This window comes from Myotis yumanensis, unplaced genomic scaffold, assembly GCF_028538775.1.
Source record: "Myotis yumanensis isolate MYYU_CA2020_CCGP unplaced genomic scaffold, mMyoYum1.0.hap1 SCAF_1, whole genome shotgun sequence".
Taxonomy (NCBI): Eukaryota; Metazoa; Chordata; class Mammalia; order Chiroptera; family Vespertilionidae; genus Myotis; species Myotis yumanensis.
The window spans coordinates 99,475,799-99,496,647 of NW_027223752.1; the positions used below are offsets into that span (position 1 = coordinate 99,475,799).

The 20,849-nt window shown below is 42.1% G+C and overlaps 1 protein-coding gene across 2 annotated transcripts; it reads left to right on the forward strand.

The window, feature by feature from the left end:
* The first annotated feature begins 734 nt into the window (after positions 1–734).
* On the forward strand, positions 735–1,145 carry LOC139004449 (ubiquitin-conjugating enzyme E2 variant 1-like). Of its 2 annotated transcripts, XM_070407341.1 has the most exons (2): positions 735–901; positions 1,028–1,145. In XM_070407341.1, the coding sequence occupies exons 1-2, from the start codon at positions 735–737 to the stop codon at positions 1,143–1,145; spliced, it is 285 nt and encodes a 94-aa protein (XP_070263442.1). The 2 variants fall into 2 exon arrangements, with proteins under 2 accessions (XP_070263442.1, XP_070263440.1); XM_070407339.1 differs by having other exon boundaries at positions 735–1,145.
* Positions 1,146–20,849: the final 19,704 nt, after the last annotated feature.

A 20,849-nucleotide genomic window follows, 5' to 3' on the forward strand; every position in this document is an offset into this window, starting at 1 on the left:
GTAGTCAGTGGCTTCATTATGCCCAGGGTCTGTCCTATAGAAAAACTTGTCTTCAGGGCACAAAAGCAAAAATCATACACTGATTTGCCCTCAGCTCTATGGTGTTTACGCTAATGTCTTCAGGGCTAAGACCCATCCACACCTTTCTCTCTTGGGCTCCTCTGTACAGTTGGACCTAGTTGTTATTGCTGTAAAAACACTAGTTTATATCAAGTCAGTAAGATTTATCAGATTAAAGACAGGAATAGTGCCTATCATTGGCACGAATCTTAGGAATGGACACTTACAGAGAGCAAATTTCCTGTAATACATACAGGAAAAATGTGAAAAGAATGCATACTCTGACCTAGTAAATCTGCTCATAAAGATTTATCCTAAGGAGATCATCCAACTAGTATCCCAAGACATGTATAAAGCATGTTCACGGAAGCTTTATTTATAGAATGTTTTAAAATCCTAAATATAAATTAATAGAAAATGGTATCTCCAGACAAAGGAATGATTATGAACCATTAAAAAGGATGTAAAAGATTAATGATGTGGAAACATGATTAAAATATATCCAGTGAAGCGGTAGGAACTAAGAGGAGCTCAAACCGTTATAGTCTCACCTTCAGAACTTCCAGAAACATCACAGCCCTGCCAATACCTTGATTGGATCCCAGAAAAACATCCAATTCACAGAACGGTCAAACTTCAAGTGAAGGCCGGCCTTCGAGCGACAGCGACACAAGATGGCAACCAGCACGGGCTCGGTAGTAAAAGTCCCTCGTCGTTTTAAACTGTTGGAAGAACTGGAAGAAGGCCAAAAAGGAGGAGATGGCACAATTAGTTGGGGTGTAGAAGATGACGCAGACATGACACTTACAAGATGGGCAGGGATAATAATTGGGCCTCCAAGAACAGTTTATGAAAACCGAATGTACAGGCTTAAAATAGAATGTGGACCTAAATACCCTGAAGTACCCCCCGTTGTAAGATTTGTAACAAAAATTAATATGAATGGAGTTAATAGTTCTAATGGAGTGGTGGACCCAAGGGCCGTATTAGTGCTAGAGAAATGGAATCGTGCATATAGTATCAAACATGTCCTGCACGAGCTTCGGCACCTAATGCTGACTAGTGATAATATATCACTCCCTTAGCCACCTGAAGGGCAGTGTTACAGCAATTAATCAAAAAGAAAACCACAGGCCCACCCCTCCCCCATTCGATTTAAGCAGTCTTCATTTTCCACAGTAGTAATCTTTCTAGATACGTCTTGTAGACATCAGAGTACTGGAAAGGAAGCTCCTGTTCAAAGGCAGTTTATCTTAAGATACTGTAAGTGATACTAATTTGTTGTCCGTTTGAAATATATAAATTGTACTATAATAAATCATCCTGTCAAGTAATTTAAAATTTTTAGAAAAAAATAAAAATAAAATAAAATAAAATATATCTAGTGAAAAACTTGATAACAATGTTTATTGTGACACCACTCTTAAAAATTTGTCTATTTCTATATATACACTCACGGGAAAAGGAAGACTGGGATGCATTTGGGAAAATGTTAAGAGTGGTTATGTCTGGATGATGTAATTTCAAGTTGAATGCTTTCTTTTTATCTACATTTCTAATATTCATGAATTTATCATATTTTATTTGCATAGCAAAAGTAATATAGTTTCTTTAAAAAAAAAACTTCATCAATACAAAAGGTAGTGAGGGGCAGGACTAGTCATTTGTGACTAAAAGTGGTTGTCAATTTTGTCTGGTTGAACAAAGGAGATTTACAGGGGTGTGTGGATGTGCACACACAAAAGTTGTCAGAGAAGGAGTAACAATTGCTGAGGTACCCAGAGTTTTAAGATTGGGCTGTGTTTGTGTCTTATCCATCTGCCCATGTGCCCTCTATATTAGTAAAATCTATTTATCCAACTTCATTAATGTCTAAGAGAGGCAATGCTATCAGTAGAATCTTTTGACATTTTACAGCCATCACATATTTGGGGGGAAATATCTAGCACCACTTCTCATAAACTGAAAATTCACCACAGACTATCAGCAAAATACAGAGAACAATAAGGGGCAGCCGCTGTGGCCCAAACAAACTTACCAGAAAGGGCCAAGTGAGGAAAACAGGCCCCTTGGAAAGTTGCACTCTCTTTAGCTCCCCTCTCTTGGTGTATCTTCCTTCCCTCCCTTTCAGCATGTTTTAATTAGCCCATCCTTCATATCTCTTAATATATTCCCCAAGTAGAAAAAGCATTACAATTAAAAGAGCAAAAATAACAAATATGCCCACACCCACTTTCATTCTCCAGGCCTCTGAGCTTCAGCCAGTTGTCTTTAACTTAGAACAACACTTGTAACAAGAAGAAACAGTTGCCATTGAGGCAGGTGCGCCCAATCTATCTGGTAGACAGATGATAAGCGTACCCAGCTATGTTCCTTGGAACACACTTGGAACCCCTGATCCAGTTGACCTATACCTAAACATAAGAACTCTCTAGTCTACCCAACAACGATGCGTTACTTTCATTTTCCCTGCAACCAGCCCTATGCCAGCTCCTATGGAGAACCCAGAGGAAGTAGACTGTAAGCTTCCTCCATCCATGGAACAAACCAGTTAGACAGAAAGCCAATCTGTAATTATGCAAGACAGTATTTATGTAGCCACTAACTAGGTAGTAGAGCCTACAAATGTCAGAGTTAGGGAAACAGAGTCTAGTGTGGACTGACATAGCCATGGCGGTCATGGAAGATGGACAGTTTAGTTTAGGGAAGAGAAAAGCACTTTAGGAAGACAAACAGGCCACAGTGAGCAAGAGGGTGGTGTGAGCTGGGAGATGTGAGATTGCCTGGAGGAGGCAGTGCTTGGTGTTGGTAGGAATTCAGAAATGAGTTTAGAAAGGTGGGATTGAACCAATTAAGGAAGGATGTTAAAACCTTAGGAAAAAGCTCAGGCCTGAGGCTGTAGCAAGAAGCAGTCTTCTCATGGCAGGCAGACAGGAGTGAGGTCTTGAGCAAGCAAGTGATTCAATGAAAGCAATGTTCTACCAGGTAGCAACAAGTTCTCAATACGATTTTCAGTACAGTACTCCCTAGGAAACCAGTAAACATATGAGAGTATGTTCTTCCTCTTCTGGACAAGACTACATTCCTTGTTTTAACTAACCTATTGTGGCTTCAAACCATCTCAAACAAAGACTCTTTCTTACCCTGTTAATCAGCTTTCCTCCTCCCCACCTCCTTCCTCTTTTAATCTACATATATTTGAATTTAATCCATAGATGTTGGCTCCACAGTCTCTTGAGCCAGAGAAGTACCTCCATTTCCCCCTGATTGGAAAGGAAACTGTTTGTCCTGCTGTGCTCCTAGATCCCTAGGATAACACATGCTGTGTGCTTCACATCGGTCAGCCAAACCTTCTGGACTGTTCCCAAGACTACTTGCCCAGCCCCACCTTGGGACTAGCTGACCAAGCTCAGGCCACCACAGGAACTGAGACAGTGGGTTCCATGAGGGACTAGGGCAGTGGTCGGCAAACTGCGGCTCGAGAGCCACATGCGGCTCTTTGGCCCCTTAAGTGTGGCTCTTCCACAAAATACCACGTGCGGGCGCTCACGTACAGTGCGACTGAAACTTTGTGGCCCATGCGCAGAAGTCGGTTTTCGGCCTGGGTGAGTCTATTTTGAAGAAGTACTGTTGATATTTGGCTCTGCTGACTAATGAGTTTGCCGACCACTGGCCTCGGGGAACACACCTGAACTCCTACTGGACACATCCAACGCCAAACCTCCATCCACACAGAAGTCAGTGTGATTGCAAGGCCGCTCTCTGGAGGTGCTTCTGCCCTCAAAGGACCAAAGAAGCTGCTTGGTTTTAAATGACCTGGAGAAAATCTTACTCTGACCCCTAGGGCCATGTGGTCCTTGCCTCATCCTCTACTTCTCAAAACAACCTAAATATCACCCAATGAAATGCCACCCACTCTTTTGAGTGACCACTTTCCGAATACCAAAATAGACTCTAGTTTTTATTTTTAAAAATAAAAGCAAAAAAAAAATGCCTCTATGTGATTGTACTGTTGTATTCCTGCCCCCCACCCCAAGCAGGCGAGTGATATTCCTGCTCCATTTGGCCATACACCCCTTAACCAGTGTTTCTCAATCTTGAGTGTGCACTGGACCACTTGGGCCTGCAGTGCTGAGCCCTACTCCCTGCATTTTCAATTCAGTAGGTCCAAGGTGGAACCAAAATTTCCGACTGATGATGAATTTCTGGTGACACCAATTTTCTCTGCTGTGTGATGTTCTCCATCCGTGCTTACCTGCCTGCACAGATGTTCTTTCTAGTTCAAAGGTACCTTGCTCCTGAAGAAGAAATATGAGGACAAAAAATGACTACAAAGATGAAGGCCTTGTGGGTGGGTTAGTTGCAGTTGGCTGCCTATATAAGTAAAGGAAATCACCCAGGCAAACTGCTCAGAGGTAAAGAAGATACTTAGTCAGCAGAACTTTCTGAGGTGAAAGCATTAAAAATTTGTTCCCCAGTAGCTGTACTTGATTCCTAGCACCAAACACCTTACAATCATAAAATATCTAAATCATATAGCTAGAGACACCTATTCTAATTTTCTCATTTTAAATATGAGGAAATTAATAATAATCATAATAACAATAATAATAAATATGAGACATTTTTTAAGGCTCAAAAAAGTTAAGTAACTTGTCCAAGACCTCAGAGCTAACAAATAGCAGAAATGGGATTAGAACCAGGTTTTACAACTTTTGAAAATCACTTTGACTTGTTCAATGTGTGAATGAGAGCAAAGAAAGAGTTCTTCTACCAGTAATTTACAATGAACTTCAGGCCAATAAGTTTTAAACTCAGAGAAAATAAAAGTTACCACACAGAAAAAGAGTGTACCCATTGTCAAAAGAAAGAAAACAGCTAATAAAAGCAGGCCCACAGATTACCTATTTGTTGGGGCTAGCAAACAAATATGGTAAAGATTGTCAAGGAGAAGATAGGTACAAAGAGTAAAGAAATGGTGAAATTAAGAGTAATATAGAAATTCTTTTCCAAAAAAGAACCAAATGGAAATCCCACAGCAAAAAACTATGTCTGAAATGAAAATTTATCACATAGAATTAATAGGAGATAGTTCACTGAGAAGAAAGAATCAGTGAACCTAGAGAGATGAATAGAAATATTTAAACTAAACAATGATGAGAATAAAGATTGGGTAATGAGCAGAGATTCAATGATCTGTGGGATTACAACAAGCAGTCTAACAGAAATCCTTTTATTTTATTTTTAATATATTTTTATTGTTGATAGCATTACAGATATCTCCTATTTCCTCCTCTTCCCCCCTCCTCCCAGTCTCTACTACACCCCAGGTCTTCACTACCCTATTGCCTGTGTCCATGGGCTATGCATAAGTGTATAAGTTCTTTGGTTTATCACTTCTAGTCTCCCCAACCCCACATCGAATGACCAGATAAGAGCATTACAAATTAAAAGAAAAGTACCAATATCCCTCAAGAACAAAGATGCAATTTATTGACAAGCTGTTAGCAAAGCAAAGCATATCTATAAAGCAACTATATATATATATATATATATATATATATATATATATATATACACACACATATATATATATCCTATCTAATAATAGAGAAACATGGTAATTAGCTGTACCTCCGCTACCCTTCCAATTGACTAATCAGGGCGATATGCAAATTAACTGCCAACCAAGATGGTGGCCGGCAGCCATGCAGCTTGAAGAGAATAGGAGGCTTGCTTGCTTCAGTGACGGAGAAAGCCAACCTTCCCCGCCTGCCGCTGCCAGCCTCTGAGCTTGCAGTTTAAGAAACATTGTTACAAATATAGAAGCTAAACAAAACTCCAGAAACCTGCTTTCAGCCAGCCGGGCTTCAGCCAGCAGAACCGCAACATTGTTTCAATTATAGAACAAACGCAGATCCCTGCTTTCAGCCAGCCGGGATCTCAGAGCTGGAGTGAGCAGGACCGCAACAGTGTTACAATTATAGAACCCAAACAAACCAGATACCTGCTTTCAGCAGCCGAGGCCTCAGAGCTGGAGCCAAGCCTCAGAGCTAACGCTGGCTCAGAATAAAAAATAAAAAAAAAGGAAAAAAGGGCAGGTTGGGAGCTTCAGTCACTCGCCAGCCTGAAAATGGCCCTCAGCCCCTCACCCAGACTGGCCAGGCACCCCAGTGGGGACCCCCACCCTGAAGGGGGTGTGTCCAGCTGCAAACAGCCATCATCCTCTCATCCAGGCTGGCCAGGCACCCCAGTGGGGACCCCCCCGCTGAAGGGGGTGTGACCAGCTGCAAACAGCCATCATCCTCTCATCCAGGCTGGCCAGGCACCCCAGTGGGGACCCCCACCCTGATCCAGGACACCCTTCAGGGCAAACCAGCCAGCCCCCACCCGTGCATCAGGCCTCTATCCTATATAGTAAAAGGGTAATATGCCTCCCAGCACCAGGATCAGCGGAGCCACAAGACCTCCTGGCACCAGGATCAGCGTGACAGGGGGCAGCGCCCAAACCCCCTGATCGCCCTGTGGCTCTGTGTGTGACAGGGGGTGGGGCCACAACCTCCCTATCGGCCCTGCTCTGTTCACGACAGGGGAAGGCGCCCCAACTCCCTGATCAGCCCTGCTCTGTGCCTGATAGGGGGGAGCTCCCCAACCCCCTGATCGCCCTGCAGCTCTGTATGTGACAGGGTTCGGCGCCCCAACCCCCTGATCGGCCCTGCTCTGTGCGTGACAAGGGGCGGCACTCCAACTCCCCAATCGGCCCTACCCTGAGCGTGACTAGGGGTGACATCGCAACCTCCCGATCCACCCTGCTCTGTGCATGACAGGGGGCGGTGCCCCAACTCCCCAATCGGCCCTGCTCTGAGCCCGACCAGGGGCTGCACCTAGGGATTGGACCTGCCCTCTGCCACCCAGGAGCGAGCCTAAGCCAGCAGGTCATTATCTCCCGAGGGGTCCCAGACTTCAAGAGGGCACAGGCCAGGCTGAGGGACCCCCTCTCCCCGCCGAGTGCACAAATTTTTGTGCACCGGGCCTCTAGTGTGTATATATATATATATATATATATATATATATATATATATATAATAATATATCATAACCAGGTTGGGTTTATTCCAAGAATGGTTTAGCAGGTTGGTTTAACATTTGAAAATCAATTAATGTATTGCACCAATTTAACAGAATAAAATTTAAAAAACTTATATGGCCAACTCTGTGGATGAAGAAAAAGCATCTGACAAATTTCAACACCCATTCATGACAAAAAACAGCATACTTAAGGTTGAAAAAGTGACTGCATTCTAAGATTGAGTACTTCAACATTGTCCTGGAGTTCTTAGCCTGTGCAATAAGGCAAAATATATTTTTAATTGATTAATTAATTGTAAAGAGTTTGAAAAGGAAGAACTAAAACTCATTATTGCTCATGGCATAATTGACTATGTAAAAAAAACTCTAAGGAATCTAGGGGTGGAGGTATAACACAAAATAAAATATCCACTAAAAGAACTAATAAATGAATTTAGCAAGATTACCAGATATAATGTTTATATAAAAAATCAATTGTATTTATATGTGCTAGCGATAAATAAAAGTTTAAAACAATACAATTATAATAGTATCAAAACTATGAATTACTTAGAAATACATAAAAGATGTGCAATATCTCTACATTTAAAAGCTCAAATCATGGCTAAGAAGCATTTTAAAATGACTCAATGAATGGAGAGATGTGTCATATTCATGGATCAGAAAATTCAATTTGTTAAGATGTCAGTTCTCCCCAAAGTGATCAATGTGATCCCAATCGAAATCCCTCCAGGCTTTTTTTGTAGAAATTAGCAAGCTGATTAAAAAATATGAACACTTAGAATAGTCAAAATGATCTTGAAAGAAGATACTGTTTTGGAAGTGTTACACTACCTTACTTCAGGACTTACTATAAAGCTACAAGACAGTGTGGTATTGATACAAAAATAGATTTTAAAAAAATAGGGAGCCAGAAATTGTGTGAGTGTGTGTGTGTGCGCACGCATATGCACACATAAAATGCAATCAGTTGTTTTTCCACAAAAGTTTCCAGGTAATTCAATGGGAAAATTCATTTCAAAAAATCCTGCTGGAACTATTAATTATCCATATGCAAAATGAATGTACCTTGACCCCTACCTCATCCATATGTAAAAATTTATTTGAGTTGGATATTAGACTTAAAAGTAAAAATTAAAACCATAAGGCTCCTAGAAGAAAGCATAGGAGTACATGTTCATGACCTTGAGGTACATGATAATTTCTTAGGACAGAAAAAGCATTAGCTATGAAAAAAAAAGATTGATGAATTGGAAATAATCAAATTTAAAACAATTCTGTTCAAAAGATACCATTAAGAAAATTGAAAAGGCAAGCCACAGGCTGGGAGAAATATGCAATACATTTATCTAACAGAGGTCTTATCTAAAAAATATAAAGTACTTCTACAAGTCAAAATAAAAAGAGAACCCAATTTTTAAATGGATAAAGACTTTCACAAGAGATAACATACAAATTATCAATAAACATGTAGAAAGGTGCTCAAAATCATTACACATTAGGGAAATGCAAATTAAAACCAGAGCAACGTGCCACTTGACACCCACTAACAAATTAACAAGACTGACAATATTAAATGTTGGCAAGGAGGTGAAGCAACTGGAATTTTCTTACAGTGTTAGTGGGAGTGTTTCCAACCACTTGGAGTAATAGCTTAGGAGTTTTGAGATAAGGTTAAACATTCACCTACCATATGACCCACCAATTCTACTCTTAGGAATTTACCCAACAGAAATGAAAACATAGATCATTGGGGAGTTGAGAGGCAGAGATGTTTTGTGGGTGTAATTGGGATGGAAACCAAACTGGAGTGGGCGGAGGTGTGTGAGGGAGGTAAAGAAGTGGAGAAAGATTGGTAGCTAGAGGGTGTGTGGGATATGGAGTTTTTGCTTGTTATGACACAGCCTTGAGCATGTTAGGTTTATATATATGCCACACCAAAAATCAAAATAAATTCCAAACTGTATTGTTTAACCAAATAAAAAAACTATAGGAAAATAAAATATTGTGAAATACCCAGAGGAGAGTTTGGAGGATATAACTTTGTCTAGAAGCAGTATATGAAATTAAAATTTAGAAAGACTATTCCTAGCTACATGAACTCTTGAAAACATGTCAAAAATAAAATAAATTAAATGCAAACAGACCAGGAAAAAAATTTGCACCAAATCTAACAAAGGGTTAATATCTTTATTAGTATGAGAAAAGACCTTTTTGTTATTGTTGTTAATCCTCATCAGAGGATATTTTTCCATTGATTTTTAGGGAGAGTGGAAGAGAGAGGGGAAGACAGAGAGAAACATTGATGTGAGAGAAACATATCCATTGGTTCCCTCCTGCAAGAGCCCTGACCAGGGTCAGAGCCGGGGAGGAGCCTGCAATCAACATGCCCTTGAGCAGAATAGAACCCAGGACCTTTGGGTCCACAGGCCAAGCTCTATCCACTGAGCCAAACTGGCTAGGGTGTGAAAAGACCTTTTAATTGATTTTTAAAAATTTCTCCAATGAATAAATGAAAAAAGGACATAAACCTAACATTCAAAAAACTAGCTCCAGTGGACAAATAAATAAAATAATATTCAAATTGTTCAAATAAAAGAAGTTAAAATACTAAATTTTCATTTTGCTACTAAATTAGCAAAAAAATTAACTAACATACCTAATGCTGGCAAAGAGGTAGTTTATAAATAGATATATAAAGAATCAATATATAATTACATATCACTATAAATTGGAAGAATTTTTTCCAAAGTCATTTTGGCACAAGACATCAATTGTCATCAAATTGCTCTGACTGTTGCTTACAATCAACAGCATTTCATTGCAGTTGGCCTATGGGTAAAGATGTCCTTAGTAAAATTAGTTATTATAACAAAAGGGGGGAAATGAAGCAATTTAAATATTCAAATAGAAAAGAAATGGTTAGGCATCCTGGTTAAAAGCTTAGGGCCCCTGCCTGTCCAGCATGGCTCAGTGATGGAGCATCAACCTATGAATCAGCAAGCAGATCAGGGTTGGATTCTTATGGCACATGCCCAGGTTATGGGCTCGATTCCCAGTAGGGGGCATGCCGGGGGTAAAGGGGGCAGCTGATGAATAATTCTCTCTCATCATTGATGTTTCTATCTCTTTCTTTCCTTTCCTTTCCGAAATCAATAAAAATATATTTTTTTAAAGCTTAGGCCCTGGAATCAGACCTGGGCAGACTCCAGCTCTGCCCCTCAAGGACTGTGTTACCAAGTGCCCTCCAAAATTTCTCATCTGAAAATTTAAAAAGAGGAAGTAAATAATATCACCTGCCATCCTTAAGTTGTGGAAAATAAATGAGATAAACATGGAAAGTACATGGCAGTCAGCTTAGTATATAATAAACATAGTACATGTTCAATATTATCATTCCTTCTGCTTGACAAAATACCATTTAGCCATGAGAAATATTTAGAGAATATTTTAGAGAAACATTTAGCAAAATGCATATGATATATTAAGTAGTAAAAATATTTGCATTGCAATATAATAAACCATCTACTTCTAATAAAATATATGCGACTGCACGGAGCCTGGAGGTATTAAATGAGCTTGATAATGTTGTATTTGGATGATAAGAATATGGAGACATTTTATTTTGCATCATTCTTATAATATTATTTGCATATATAAAAATAAATTCACAGCCCAGACAGCATGGCTCCGTGGTTGAATGAAGACCTATGAACCAGGAGGTCACCATTCAATTCCCTGTTGGGGCACATGCCCAGGTTGTGGGCTTGATCCCCATTGTGGGACTTGCAGGAGGCAGCTGATCAATGATTCTTTCTCAGCATTGATATTTCTATCTCTCTCTCTTCCTCTCCCTTCCTCTCTGAAATCAACAAAGATATAATTAATTAATTCGTTCATTCATTCATTCATTCATTCACAAAGCAGGAAACATTCTCTATCAGCCCAAAAGATCCAATTTTTTATTCAGAAGCCGGGAGAGGTGAGGGCAGTAGACCTGGGAAGCCGGATCTCTCCCTTGCTTGTTGTCCTTGACCATAAGCTGGGCCAGAAGGCCAGTCGCCTCTTGGTGGTGACTAAAGGCTCCATCTTTTCAAGCTTTCTCACTGAATTCATGGGCACACTGACTGTGTCTCCACTGTCCCACCTTTACAGGTTCTGTGCCTAACCACATCGCACAAGCAAGTACACAGGAGAGCCATAGAAAGATGGGCCACACCTGGTATGCCTTCTTCAAAGCTGCATTTTCCAAGCCAGGTGTTGCCTGAAAGCCTCTTCCCTATTCAAAAGCCCTTCAGGCTGTGCCTAATCCAGATGATTAAGTAGGGCTTTGCTTTTAACTGCTTCGTGGCCTCTGTGGGTTGGTTATGTCAACGCAACACCAAGGTTGTGGTAGTACAGATAAATGACTTTAAGCAATAAAGGGTTTGGGAACAAAATTGAGTCCCCAGTTCAAGCAATTGTTTGAGGAAGAAAATGTTTTATTCATTTTTCAATATAAGTAGCTAATGGTAGTTGTGACTAAAACCTGCTTAGAATAAACTTGAATCACAGCAAATGAAAACAGTTTCACACCATTCATCTTGGAGTTTGAGGCATCGTGCAGTCCACAGATGTTTTATTTAGCATATACGGAGCATCCACTGTGGCCAGGTATTACACTAAGTACTGCAAATAAATTCTCAGGGTTGAAAAAGAACTTAAAGATCATGGTATTCTAACCATTCCATAGGTTATTGGATCTGACTTACAATATCTCCATCAAGAAGAACTCTTGTGAGGTTCCCAAGGCAGTCCATCCCACTTCAGGTCAGCTCTGACTGTTAGCAAGTCCTCCCTTGGCTTAATTCATTATTCCCATTCATTGGTTATGCTGAGGGGACTATAATCAACTAACACCTCTTGCTAAGAACATGAAGTACTCCTCTCCCCTGCATTGGCATAAACGTCCCTAGTTGTCTCTTACCCTGTGACTCAGCAAAAGTTGCAGATTCTTTTAGATGTAGAAGTTGACAATTCACCAAACAGGTGTTCTGTACTCTGACACCCATTCAGAAATACGGAGCTCCCGGGCTAGTTAAAAAGCAGCTAGGTGCTGGATTTCAAGACACTAGCTGGTGTTCAGTCTATGCAATTAGGAACCCAACAGAAGCAAATTAATCTTTTAGGTTCTTGGCTGATGAGTCACAAATTCCATAAAAGGCCCAACTCTCAGCCCCTAACACTGAAGATTAGTGGCTTTCCATCCTGAGTATAAATGTTTGATCCTCTTGAGGCAGACGCGCTCTCAGAGGGAGTTCTGACCAAAAGTGACTACCCCACCCTGGTTATGAGGAAATGCTTTGCCTAAGAAGCAGAAATAAGTAGGTGTGGGGAGGCTTGGTGGATGAAAGAAATGGCCTGAAAGAAAACTCATTAAATTTTTAAAATTTTCAATAATTGTGCTAGATGAACCTGAAGCAAATTTTTTGTGGAAAATGGCTTTGAATTTAGAGTTCTCTACCCACTCAAGTCACTATTCTAAAGGGACAAAAAGACATTGTTGAATACACATGCAAAAACTCAGAAGGTTTATCGCTCATGGAAAGATTATCCAAGAAACTACTTTGGCAAAACATAAGAGGAATTTAAGAAAGGGAAAGAAATGGGATAAAAGAAAGATGGATTGCTACAGATGACCCGGAAGACGTGCCACCAGGCTGGGCCGTCTGGAGTGCCCTCTGTCAGGCAGCAAAGTTCTAGAACCAGAAAACTGAATTTCTGTTTTTATGGGTCCATTCACACTTGAGAGCCTTTATTAAAAAGCTCATAGCTCTCTAAAAATATGGATTTCCCTTGAGCCGGTCTCTGATCCATCTCGTCTTCTCCCACAGTGGCTAATTCACACAGCATCAATAGTGTTCCACGAGCCATATGCAGCCCCTGGCCTCGCAGCTTTCCCCGGGATCCACCTCTGATCATCTTGCAGGGGATTTCCGACTGCAGAACAAACAGAACTGCTGAATTCCAAGTCTTTGAGTCTGTGGTGACTACTCTTAAGTCAGGACATAACTGACCATTAAATTGATATATACTGTCTGAACAAAATGGACAAAATGTTTAAAACCAAACAGTTCTTGAGAGTTCAGGATATATGGCTTCTATTTTTGTCCCGGGGAAGAGGAAAAAAGCATGTGTGTGAAGCTGAAGGCCTTCCTAGCGGGCACTCAGATAATAATCCTTTCACACGAACTGTTTCTTGTTCTGCTTCTCTTTTCGGAGTCCCCCCAGCAACTCTGCCTCACCTGACATAGGAAAGACACTGGGTGTTTTAACAGGCCCAGAACTGGGCACTGCTTTAAACCCATGGTCTTTCAGGAATTGTTTAATGATTATGAAAGCCTGTTGTGAGGGTAGTAGTGGGACACAGACAAGGAGACAGTGTCTGATAACTCAGCCTCTGCTCTTCTGTCCCTAAACATTAGCTCAGCGCCACCCCGCCCGCCTGCCCCACTGTGAACCCCACTTAGCAACAAGTTCTTCAGCTGGAAGGCAGTTGGGCAGCTTGTGGTTATGACTCCAGCAGGGTGGGGGTTGGGCATCTAACCTTCACCGTAAGCCACTTATAAAAGTATTTCTTCCTACTTGGAATATTCTACTTCAAAAAGGTTCTGAAAAATATGATTTTCCATCTCATTACATTCCCATGATTTTTCAGTGTTTCTTACAGATTGTCACCCCTAACAACCACAGAGCTAACTAGTCTATCCCTCAATGAATTCTCATCACGAGCCCTTAGGCAATCCCACCACTCCAGGAATGTATTTTCAGAAGATGAACCACTGGTCCCACCTCTTCTCTCCAGGGCTACTGCAGGTGACCCCATTGGTCTTGGCCACCAGAATGCCCCAGTGCTAGATGAGAAAGGAAGATAAGAACTGATAGGCCTCTCTTCCCTCTGGAGGTTGTGTCATATTCGGTGAACTCTGTGCAGGAGGGAAGAGATAAGCGCTGGGTAGGCTTACTTCCCCACAGAGATTGCTTCATATCCAGTAGACATGTGCCCCAAATTCAGAGAAGCAATAGGCACTTTGCAAATATTTACCTAGCTGCCTGGCAACAGGGCAGTGCAGGTGCTATTTAACTTCAAAGACACACGCCCTGCACTCCACTCTCTTCACACACATAAAAAAAAGCAACAGCCTTTCCTATGGCTACCTCTCCAAGTGTTAAAAACCATGTGAATGTTAGGCCCCTTTAACTTCCACATCATCCAGTTCTCCAGGATTTGACTCTCCAATGGATGAAATAAATATTGAAGGTTTGCTTTCACATGTGAAACAAAAGGTATCCCTTGGCCTTGGAGTTCATACTCGTCCTTCTGTTCTCAGAAATGAGATTCGCAAGCACTGCGGACTTTTCTAGTTCTGCTGCTCACCTTCTACAGATAAATGAAGGAAACCAAGTGTTTGCCCCTTAAACAAATCCCCAAGACAAAACATGCTGAATGTAATCCTTCCCAAACTTTCCATCCGCAGCTCAGGGGAAAACAGCAAATGCCTCCAGAGATGCACCTGACAGAGCCACCTTCTCAAATTGTGTACCCAACTGTGGGCCTGGTGTTGTGTTGATAGCATGTTACTAGAAAGGCTTGGTTGGAAGGCAGGACACATATAAAGAACGCAAGAGGCAGACTTTAGTCACAAAATCCCACATAGCAAGACAGACATTTGTCTTCATGTAAATAGCATTATCAAACATGCCATATGTCTTGCTCTTAAGTTTGAGGGCCTAATGCAAGATAAATGATAGTAAGCCTTTTTATTAATTGCCATTTGCATGGTGCCACCTTGTGGTAAATCCCTTTAGCAATTTGAAAGAAACAGAAGGCCAATATTTTTCCACTTTATAAATTTTGTGAAGCGTGTAGCATTTAGACTATTTTTGACCACTTTAAGAACAGCTTAAACTTCCATTTCCTAATTTAAAAAAACAAAAACAAAATAAAACAGAGTTTATAACACGTTTTCCATTGATTTAAGAGTTAATAAATATTGATTGAGATTTCCCTACCTGAAAGTCAGCAATTACAGAATCCAGGAAGAAAATTCGAGGAAGGAATCTGACTATTTCACAGAAGAAAAAAAAATTTAAGGACAATTACCTCTCTTTGAGAAAAAAAACTTCATTCAGCATTTCAGGCTCTAGACTAAATTGTACTATCTTGTGTCTGAATGGTTAAAAACATAAGGAAATTTTTCTAGATAAAGTCATTGATAGGCTGCTTTCAAACAACCTGAAAGGAATTTACGATCTGAGCACATGGACTCTGGGTTTTTCCACTGACTATTGCTATCTTGAGAAAGGGTTACCCAGTGGGGTCTCCCTGAAACTTACAGAAAAGATGTAGGATGTCCCATTCACTCATGAAAACTTCACACAATTGTTTGTGTATCTGCAGAACCAGAACTGAAAGTAAGGTTTCCTCATTTCTCGTCCCACAGTCTTTGCTGTAGATCTAAGTGCTCAACTTAGATGGTGAACCCACACTGGTTAGGAGGGGGTGAAGTTCTGCATTTTGTGTGGTTATGAAATCAGAGCTCGAATCTCTGGAGGGGTAGTCGTGGGGGGTACAGCTGAGGAGGACACCCAACCCTGTCCAGTTGGGGACTGAAGAACTCCAGGCCACTCTCAGGATTTTTTATTTGCCCACCTAGCCTTACAGCAAACAGACCCCTCAACCCACCCACCTGTAAACCACCCCAGCCTGAAAAGCTTCATAAGTCTTTTTCTTGCCTCATGATTATACAACAGCGTCAAGTTCACAGAAGGTGCTCAGTGAATGCCCTTGTCTGGCTGAGTGATGACATATCTCATCACAGTGAACCACAGAAGAACCCAATGCTTGAAGCATAATGGCCATTAAATAAATACCTGGTTGACTGCATTTTTAAAAAATTACTCAGAATTCTCTCTTGCCCAAGGTCTGAATTGTTTTGATCAGATTAAGGTTAAACAAATATTTGTTGAATGCCCACTGGTATGCTCAAGGCACAGTCACATATAAGTTCACTTGTGGCTAAATTTGTACAGCCATCCTGGCTGACTGAGGCCATCCTTCAGTAAACACGGGTCACTGTGATGGGAAGTCACTCTACTGGAAGAAATAAGCAGTGATGGGAGAGGGGTATCACAATTAGCTTCCAGGAAATTGGAGGAGGGGTGCCTGAAAATGATTTTGAGGGTCAAGAGAGCAACTCACTTCAGCTCGCTAGATAACAGGTGCTGGGTGAGGCTCAAAAGGTGGGACAGCGAAAGCCACAGACAGTGCCAGGTGAGGAATGTGATTGGAAGTTGGCCATCAGCTTCTGGGGAAGGCAGGACCATCAAAGGAAGTCACAGGCAGCCCAAGAGCAGAAGTTATTTTGGTGGAACAAAGGAGGAAAGTGTGTTGACAGGTGAGTAACTAGATGAATGAGCGTGAGGATTTTGTAGTTCCCTTCCTGCTCCCCTCCCCAATTTCACTGCTCACTACCATTTTATGGAGGGGCAAGATTACAGATCTAAAATGAGAAACATTCTTTTTTGTTGTTCTTAGCAGCCAACAGAAAATGTTAGAAGGAAATTAACACAAGGGACTAAGGGTACTGAGGGTATGGTGGTGACAAAGTCTGGATTTGGGTTGTCCATTTTCTTGTTCCATTACCAAAAACTCTGGGGACATGTTTGCGATACACCAACCTGAAGGAAAGGGAGAGAAGATGGAAGGAGAAATTCCAAGGGCATAATTAGGCAGTGAGAGGCAAGTTGGAGAAGGGAAAACAGGCTTGGGAGAAGCAGTGGAAATTGTTACAAGGCCCTAGAGGGGAATTGAAGGCAATACTTACAGAGTCATACTGGGAGAGAAGGGAGACAGACGTGTGTGCAGAACAGGGAAGAAGCAAGAAAGCATGAAGGCTTAAAAATGGAACTCCCATTTGACCCAGTGATCCCACTTCTAGGACTATATCCCAAGAAACCAGAAACACCAATCAGAAAGAATATATGCATCCCTATGTTCATAGCAGCACAATTCACCATTTGGAAACAACCTAAGTGCTCATCAGCAGATGAGTGGATTAAAAACTGTGGTATATCTACACAATGGAATACTACGCCACTATAAAAAAGAAGGAACTTTAGCCATTTGCAACAGCATGGATGGAACTGGAGAGCATTATGCTAAGTGAAATAAGCCAGTCAGTGAAAGAAAAATACCACATGATCTCACTCATTCATGGATAATAAAGACCATTATAAACTGATGAACAAAAATAGATACAGAGGCAGAGCAGCATCGAACAGACTGTCAAACTACAGCGGGAAGGCCGGGGAGGGTTGGGGGGCAGGAGGGGAGGGTAAGAGATCAACCGAAGGACTTGTATGCATGCATATAAGCATAACCAATGGACACAAGACACTGGGGGTTAGGGGAGGCCGGGGGAAGGTCAAGGGGGAAAAAAAAGGAGACATATGTACTACTCTTTGTAATATTTTAAGCAATAAAACAAAATTTTTTTAAAAAGTAGATTTGCAAAGACAAAGGTATCCATTCACATCTAGGAAATTTAAATTTCAATTCCTCTATCAACTTATATCATCAGAAATTCATTTACTTAAGCCTCCCAAAGAAATCCCTTCAAAAATTACTAGTACATTTTTATGACATGTCTTTGGTTTTTATAAGGTCAATATAAGAAATGACTATATGAAGAATATCTCTGCATTTTCTGCAAAACAGCTAAAGTATAAAGATATTTTCCATTACACAAATTTCACAATACCAATCCCAGAAGAGACTGTACCTCTCCTGATAAATTAGTATGCGCACTTTTGTTTAATAATAAAAATTATAGTTAATGGTTCTCAGTCGAGACTGCATGTTAGAATTGCCTGGGCAGCTTGAACAGTCCTGTACTCAGGCTTGACCTCATGCCAATGGTAGAACCCTGCGACTCAGGCAGTGATGGTTTTTTAAATTCCTCCCGGGGATTTCAATGGACAGCTGGAACTGAGAACCCCTGCTGTCGTCTATCATTTTACTCTTTAAAACATCTTGATTTCCAAGAAATCCAAAGCCAAGATTTTTTATATTGCTCATTCTTCATCCTCTGTGATTATTATTTTCTATTTGTCTTCTTAACTGTCATCAAACATGCCTTTTAAGTTCACCTCAAATCATTTTGGGAAGCAGGTAGAGAATAAGCCCTAATTTTTTTTAAAAAGTCATCCATTATTTCATGGAAATCCTTCTTAAAACTTTTTTTCCTTAACTCTACTGGTTCTTTAGATAACATGTTCCATAAATTTATTCTCTGGGTGTGAAGTTATGCTAACTTTCAGGTGTTCAAAAACTATTTCCTTTGAGCTTTAAACGATGGGCCATAGGGTTAATGCAATTAAGTTTTGTATTAGTTTTCCATTGCTATGCAAAAAAATGCCACAAATTAATAGCTTAAAACAACGCACAGTTGTTACATCCCAGTTTCTGAAAGTCAGAAGTGCAGGCTTGCCTGGCCTCTCTGCTCAGGGCCTCCGGGGGCTGGAAGCCACGTGTTGGCTGGGCTGGGTTCTCAACTGAAGCCTGACTCGGGGAGGATCAGCTTCTGTGGCTCCAGAGTTCCCGGCAGCCGCATCCTCCGAGCCAGCAACGGGGACAGAGGTCCTGCTGCTTTGAGTTTCTCACTCCAGGAAAGGCTTGTACCTTCTTCTAAATCTAAAGGGCTCACCTGAACTGCACACCAGCCTCCCAGGTGCAGATGTTTTTCTGCTTCATGTGAGTGTGTTTGTGTTTCTAATATGCTTTTTGAGGACTGCTCAGCATCTTTTTGAGGACTGAATGCATCTGGCTATTGCCTGGGGAGTTGGGCACACCACAGGGGGGTCTGATTGTGTTAACAAGGTATCAGACAGTTCAGAGCTTATAATTAGATTATCCCCAAAATCATGTATTTCTTTTTTATTTTAACTTACAGTTGACATACATCATTATATCAATTTCAGCTGGATCACCTCAATAAATCCTGCACCCATCCAGCTGTACTTTATATACCCATGACTATTCTGTGACTACCAATATGTACTTCTTTATCCCTTCACCTTTTACATTCATTCCCCAACCCCCCTCCCATCTGGCAACTAACAAAATGTTCTCAGTATCTATAAATCTATTTCTGTTCTGCTTGTTCATTTTGTTTGTAGATTCAATTATTGATAGATATGTGTTTATTACCATTTTATTGTTCACATATTTTATCTTCTTGTTCTTAAAGAAGACCCTTTAACATCTACACTAATAAAAGAGAAACATGTAAATTGACTGTCCCCTCCACTATGCTCACCAGCCAATCAGGATGAGTATGCAAATTAACCCAACAAAGATGGCGGGCCTGTGGGCAGCGTGCATGTGCACAGGCGCTGAGCGGCCAGGAAGGAGGGGTGGTAGGCATCCCACCCACCCCACCCCGGCCGCTCTGTGCTGGTGCACAGTGCATGGAGGCAAGGAGCGGCGATGGCGGGGTGGCTGGCCTGGCTCCCGCCCTGTTCCAGCCGCTCCGCGCAGGTGAGCAGCGTGTGTGGAGAGCCTCTGGACAGGGGAGGCGGGCCGGCGGAGGGCAGCCTGTACTCCCCACATGGCAGCAGTGGCAGCTGTGAGCACGCCAAGCAGAGCATGTAGACCGAGCTGAAGTAGCGCCTGCAGGCCATCAGCACCGAGGAATGGCTGCGCAAATCCCCCCTCCTGGCCAAGAAGGTGCACGATCACAGGGACAGCCACTGTGATGGACCGGATTGACATCCTCCTGGCTGCACCACAGGGGTTTGCGGATCTGCAAAGCCACAGGCCCCTGGTACACACATCCTCTCCTCCCCCGCTGGCATGCAAATGTCCCTCAGCACGCTGTCACCCTCATGTGCCTGCAACAGTCCTGGACCAAGGCGCGCGCAAGTTCCCCCGGCCCCTCCGCTGCACTTTCATCAACCCCAGCATGCTATGTCCCCCACAGGATGTGTGCATGTTCCCTCTGGCATGCTCACATCCTTTGGAGAGTGTCTGGGTGTTCTGTGTGCTGAGGGTGGGCGTCTGTGAGATGACAGTGAGAGGGCAGAGTGGTGACACCCTGTTCCTGCAGAGGCCAGTGCAGCGATGAGATCACCTCTGTGGGGCTAATGCAGGTGCTGAGGCGGGAGCAGGTGCAGACAGACACACCTGGTGGCATGGGTGACCCTCGCTGAGGTGCCTTCGGTCAGTGTTCAAGATCAGAAACCCAGAGGAGGCGAGGAGTTCCGTCCTCTCACTGAAACAGTGGGATAGTCGGGGTGACTGCAGAGGAGGAATGTGCACTTTGGGTGCCAGCACCCATGAGCGAAGGCTGCCCTGACTGAGCCTCGCTCGCCTGGGGCCTAGCACACTCCTGCCGGGCAGCAGGTGACAGGACATGCTTTTCCGAGTTATTGAGAGAAAACATTAATTCTCCCGCTGCCCGTGAAGGTGGAAAGTGAAGTGGGGAGACATGCGAGGAGTGAGCAAGGTTCCCAGTCTGGGAGTTCCAAATCCACTGTTGGTTCCTTTCACGGCTGACTACAGATATACAGGGTGTCCCCCCAAAATGTATACACACTTTGAATACCTACTAATTCCAATGGATTTAAGCATGAAAAGAAAGAAACAATAATGAAGCTGT

Excerpts from the sequence above, each read along its gene's own strand:
- LOC139004449 (XM_070407339.1), top strand. The coding sequence starts at position 735 with ATGGCAACCAGCACGGGCTCGGTAGTAAAAGTCCCTCGTCGTTTTAAA.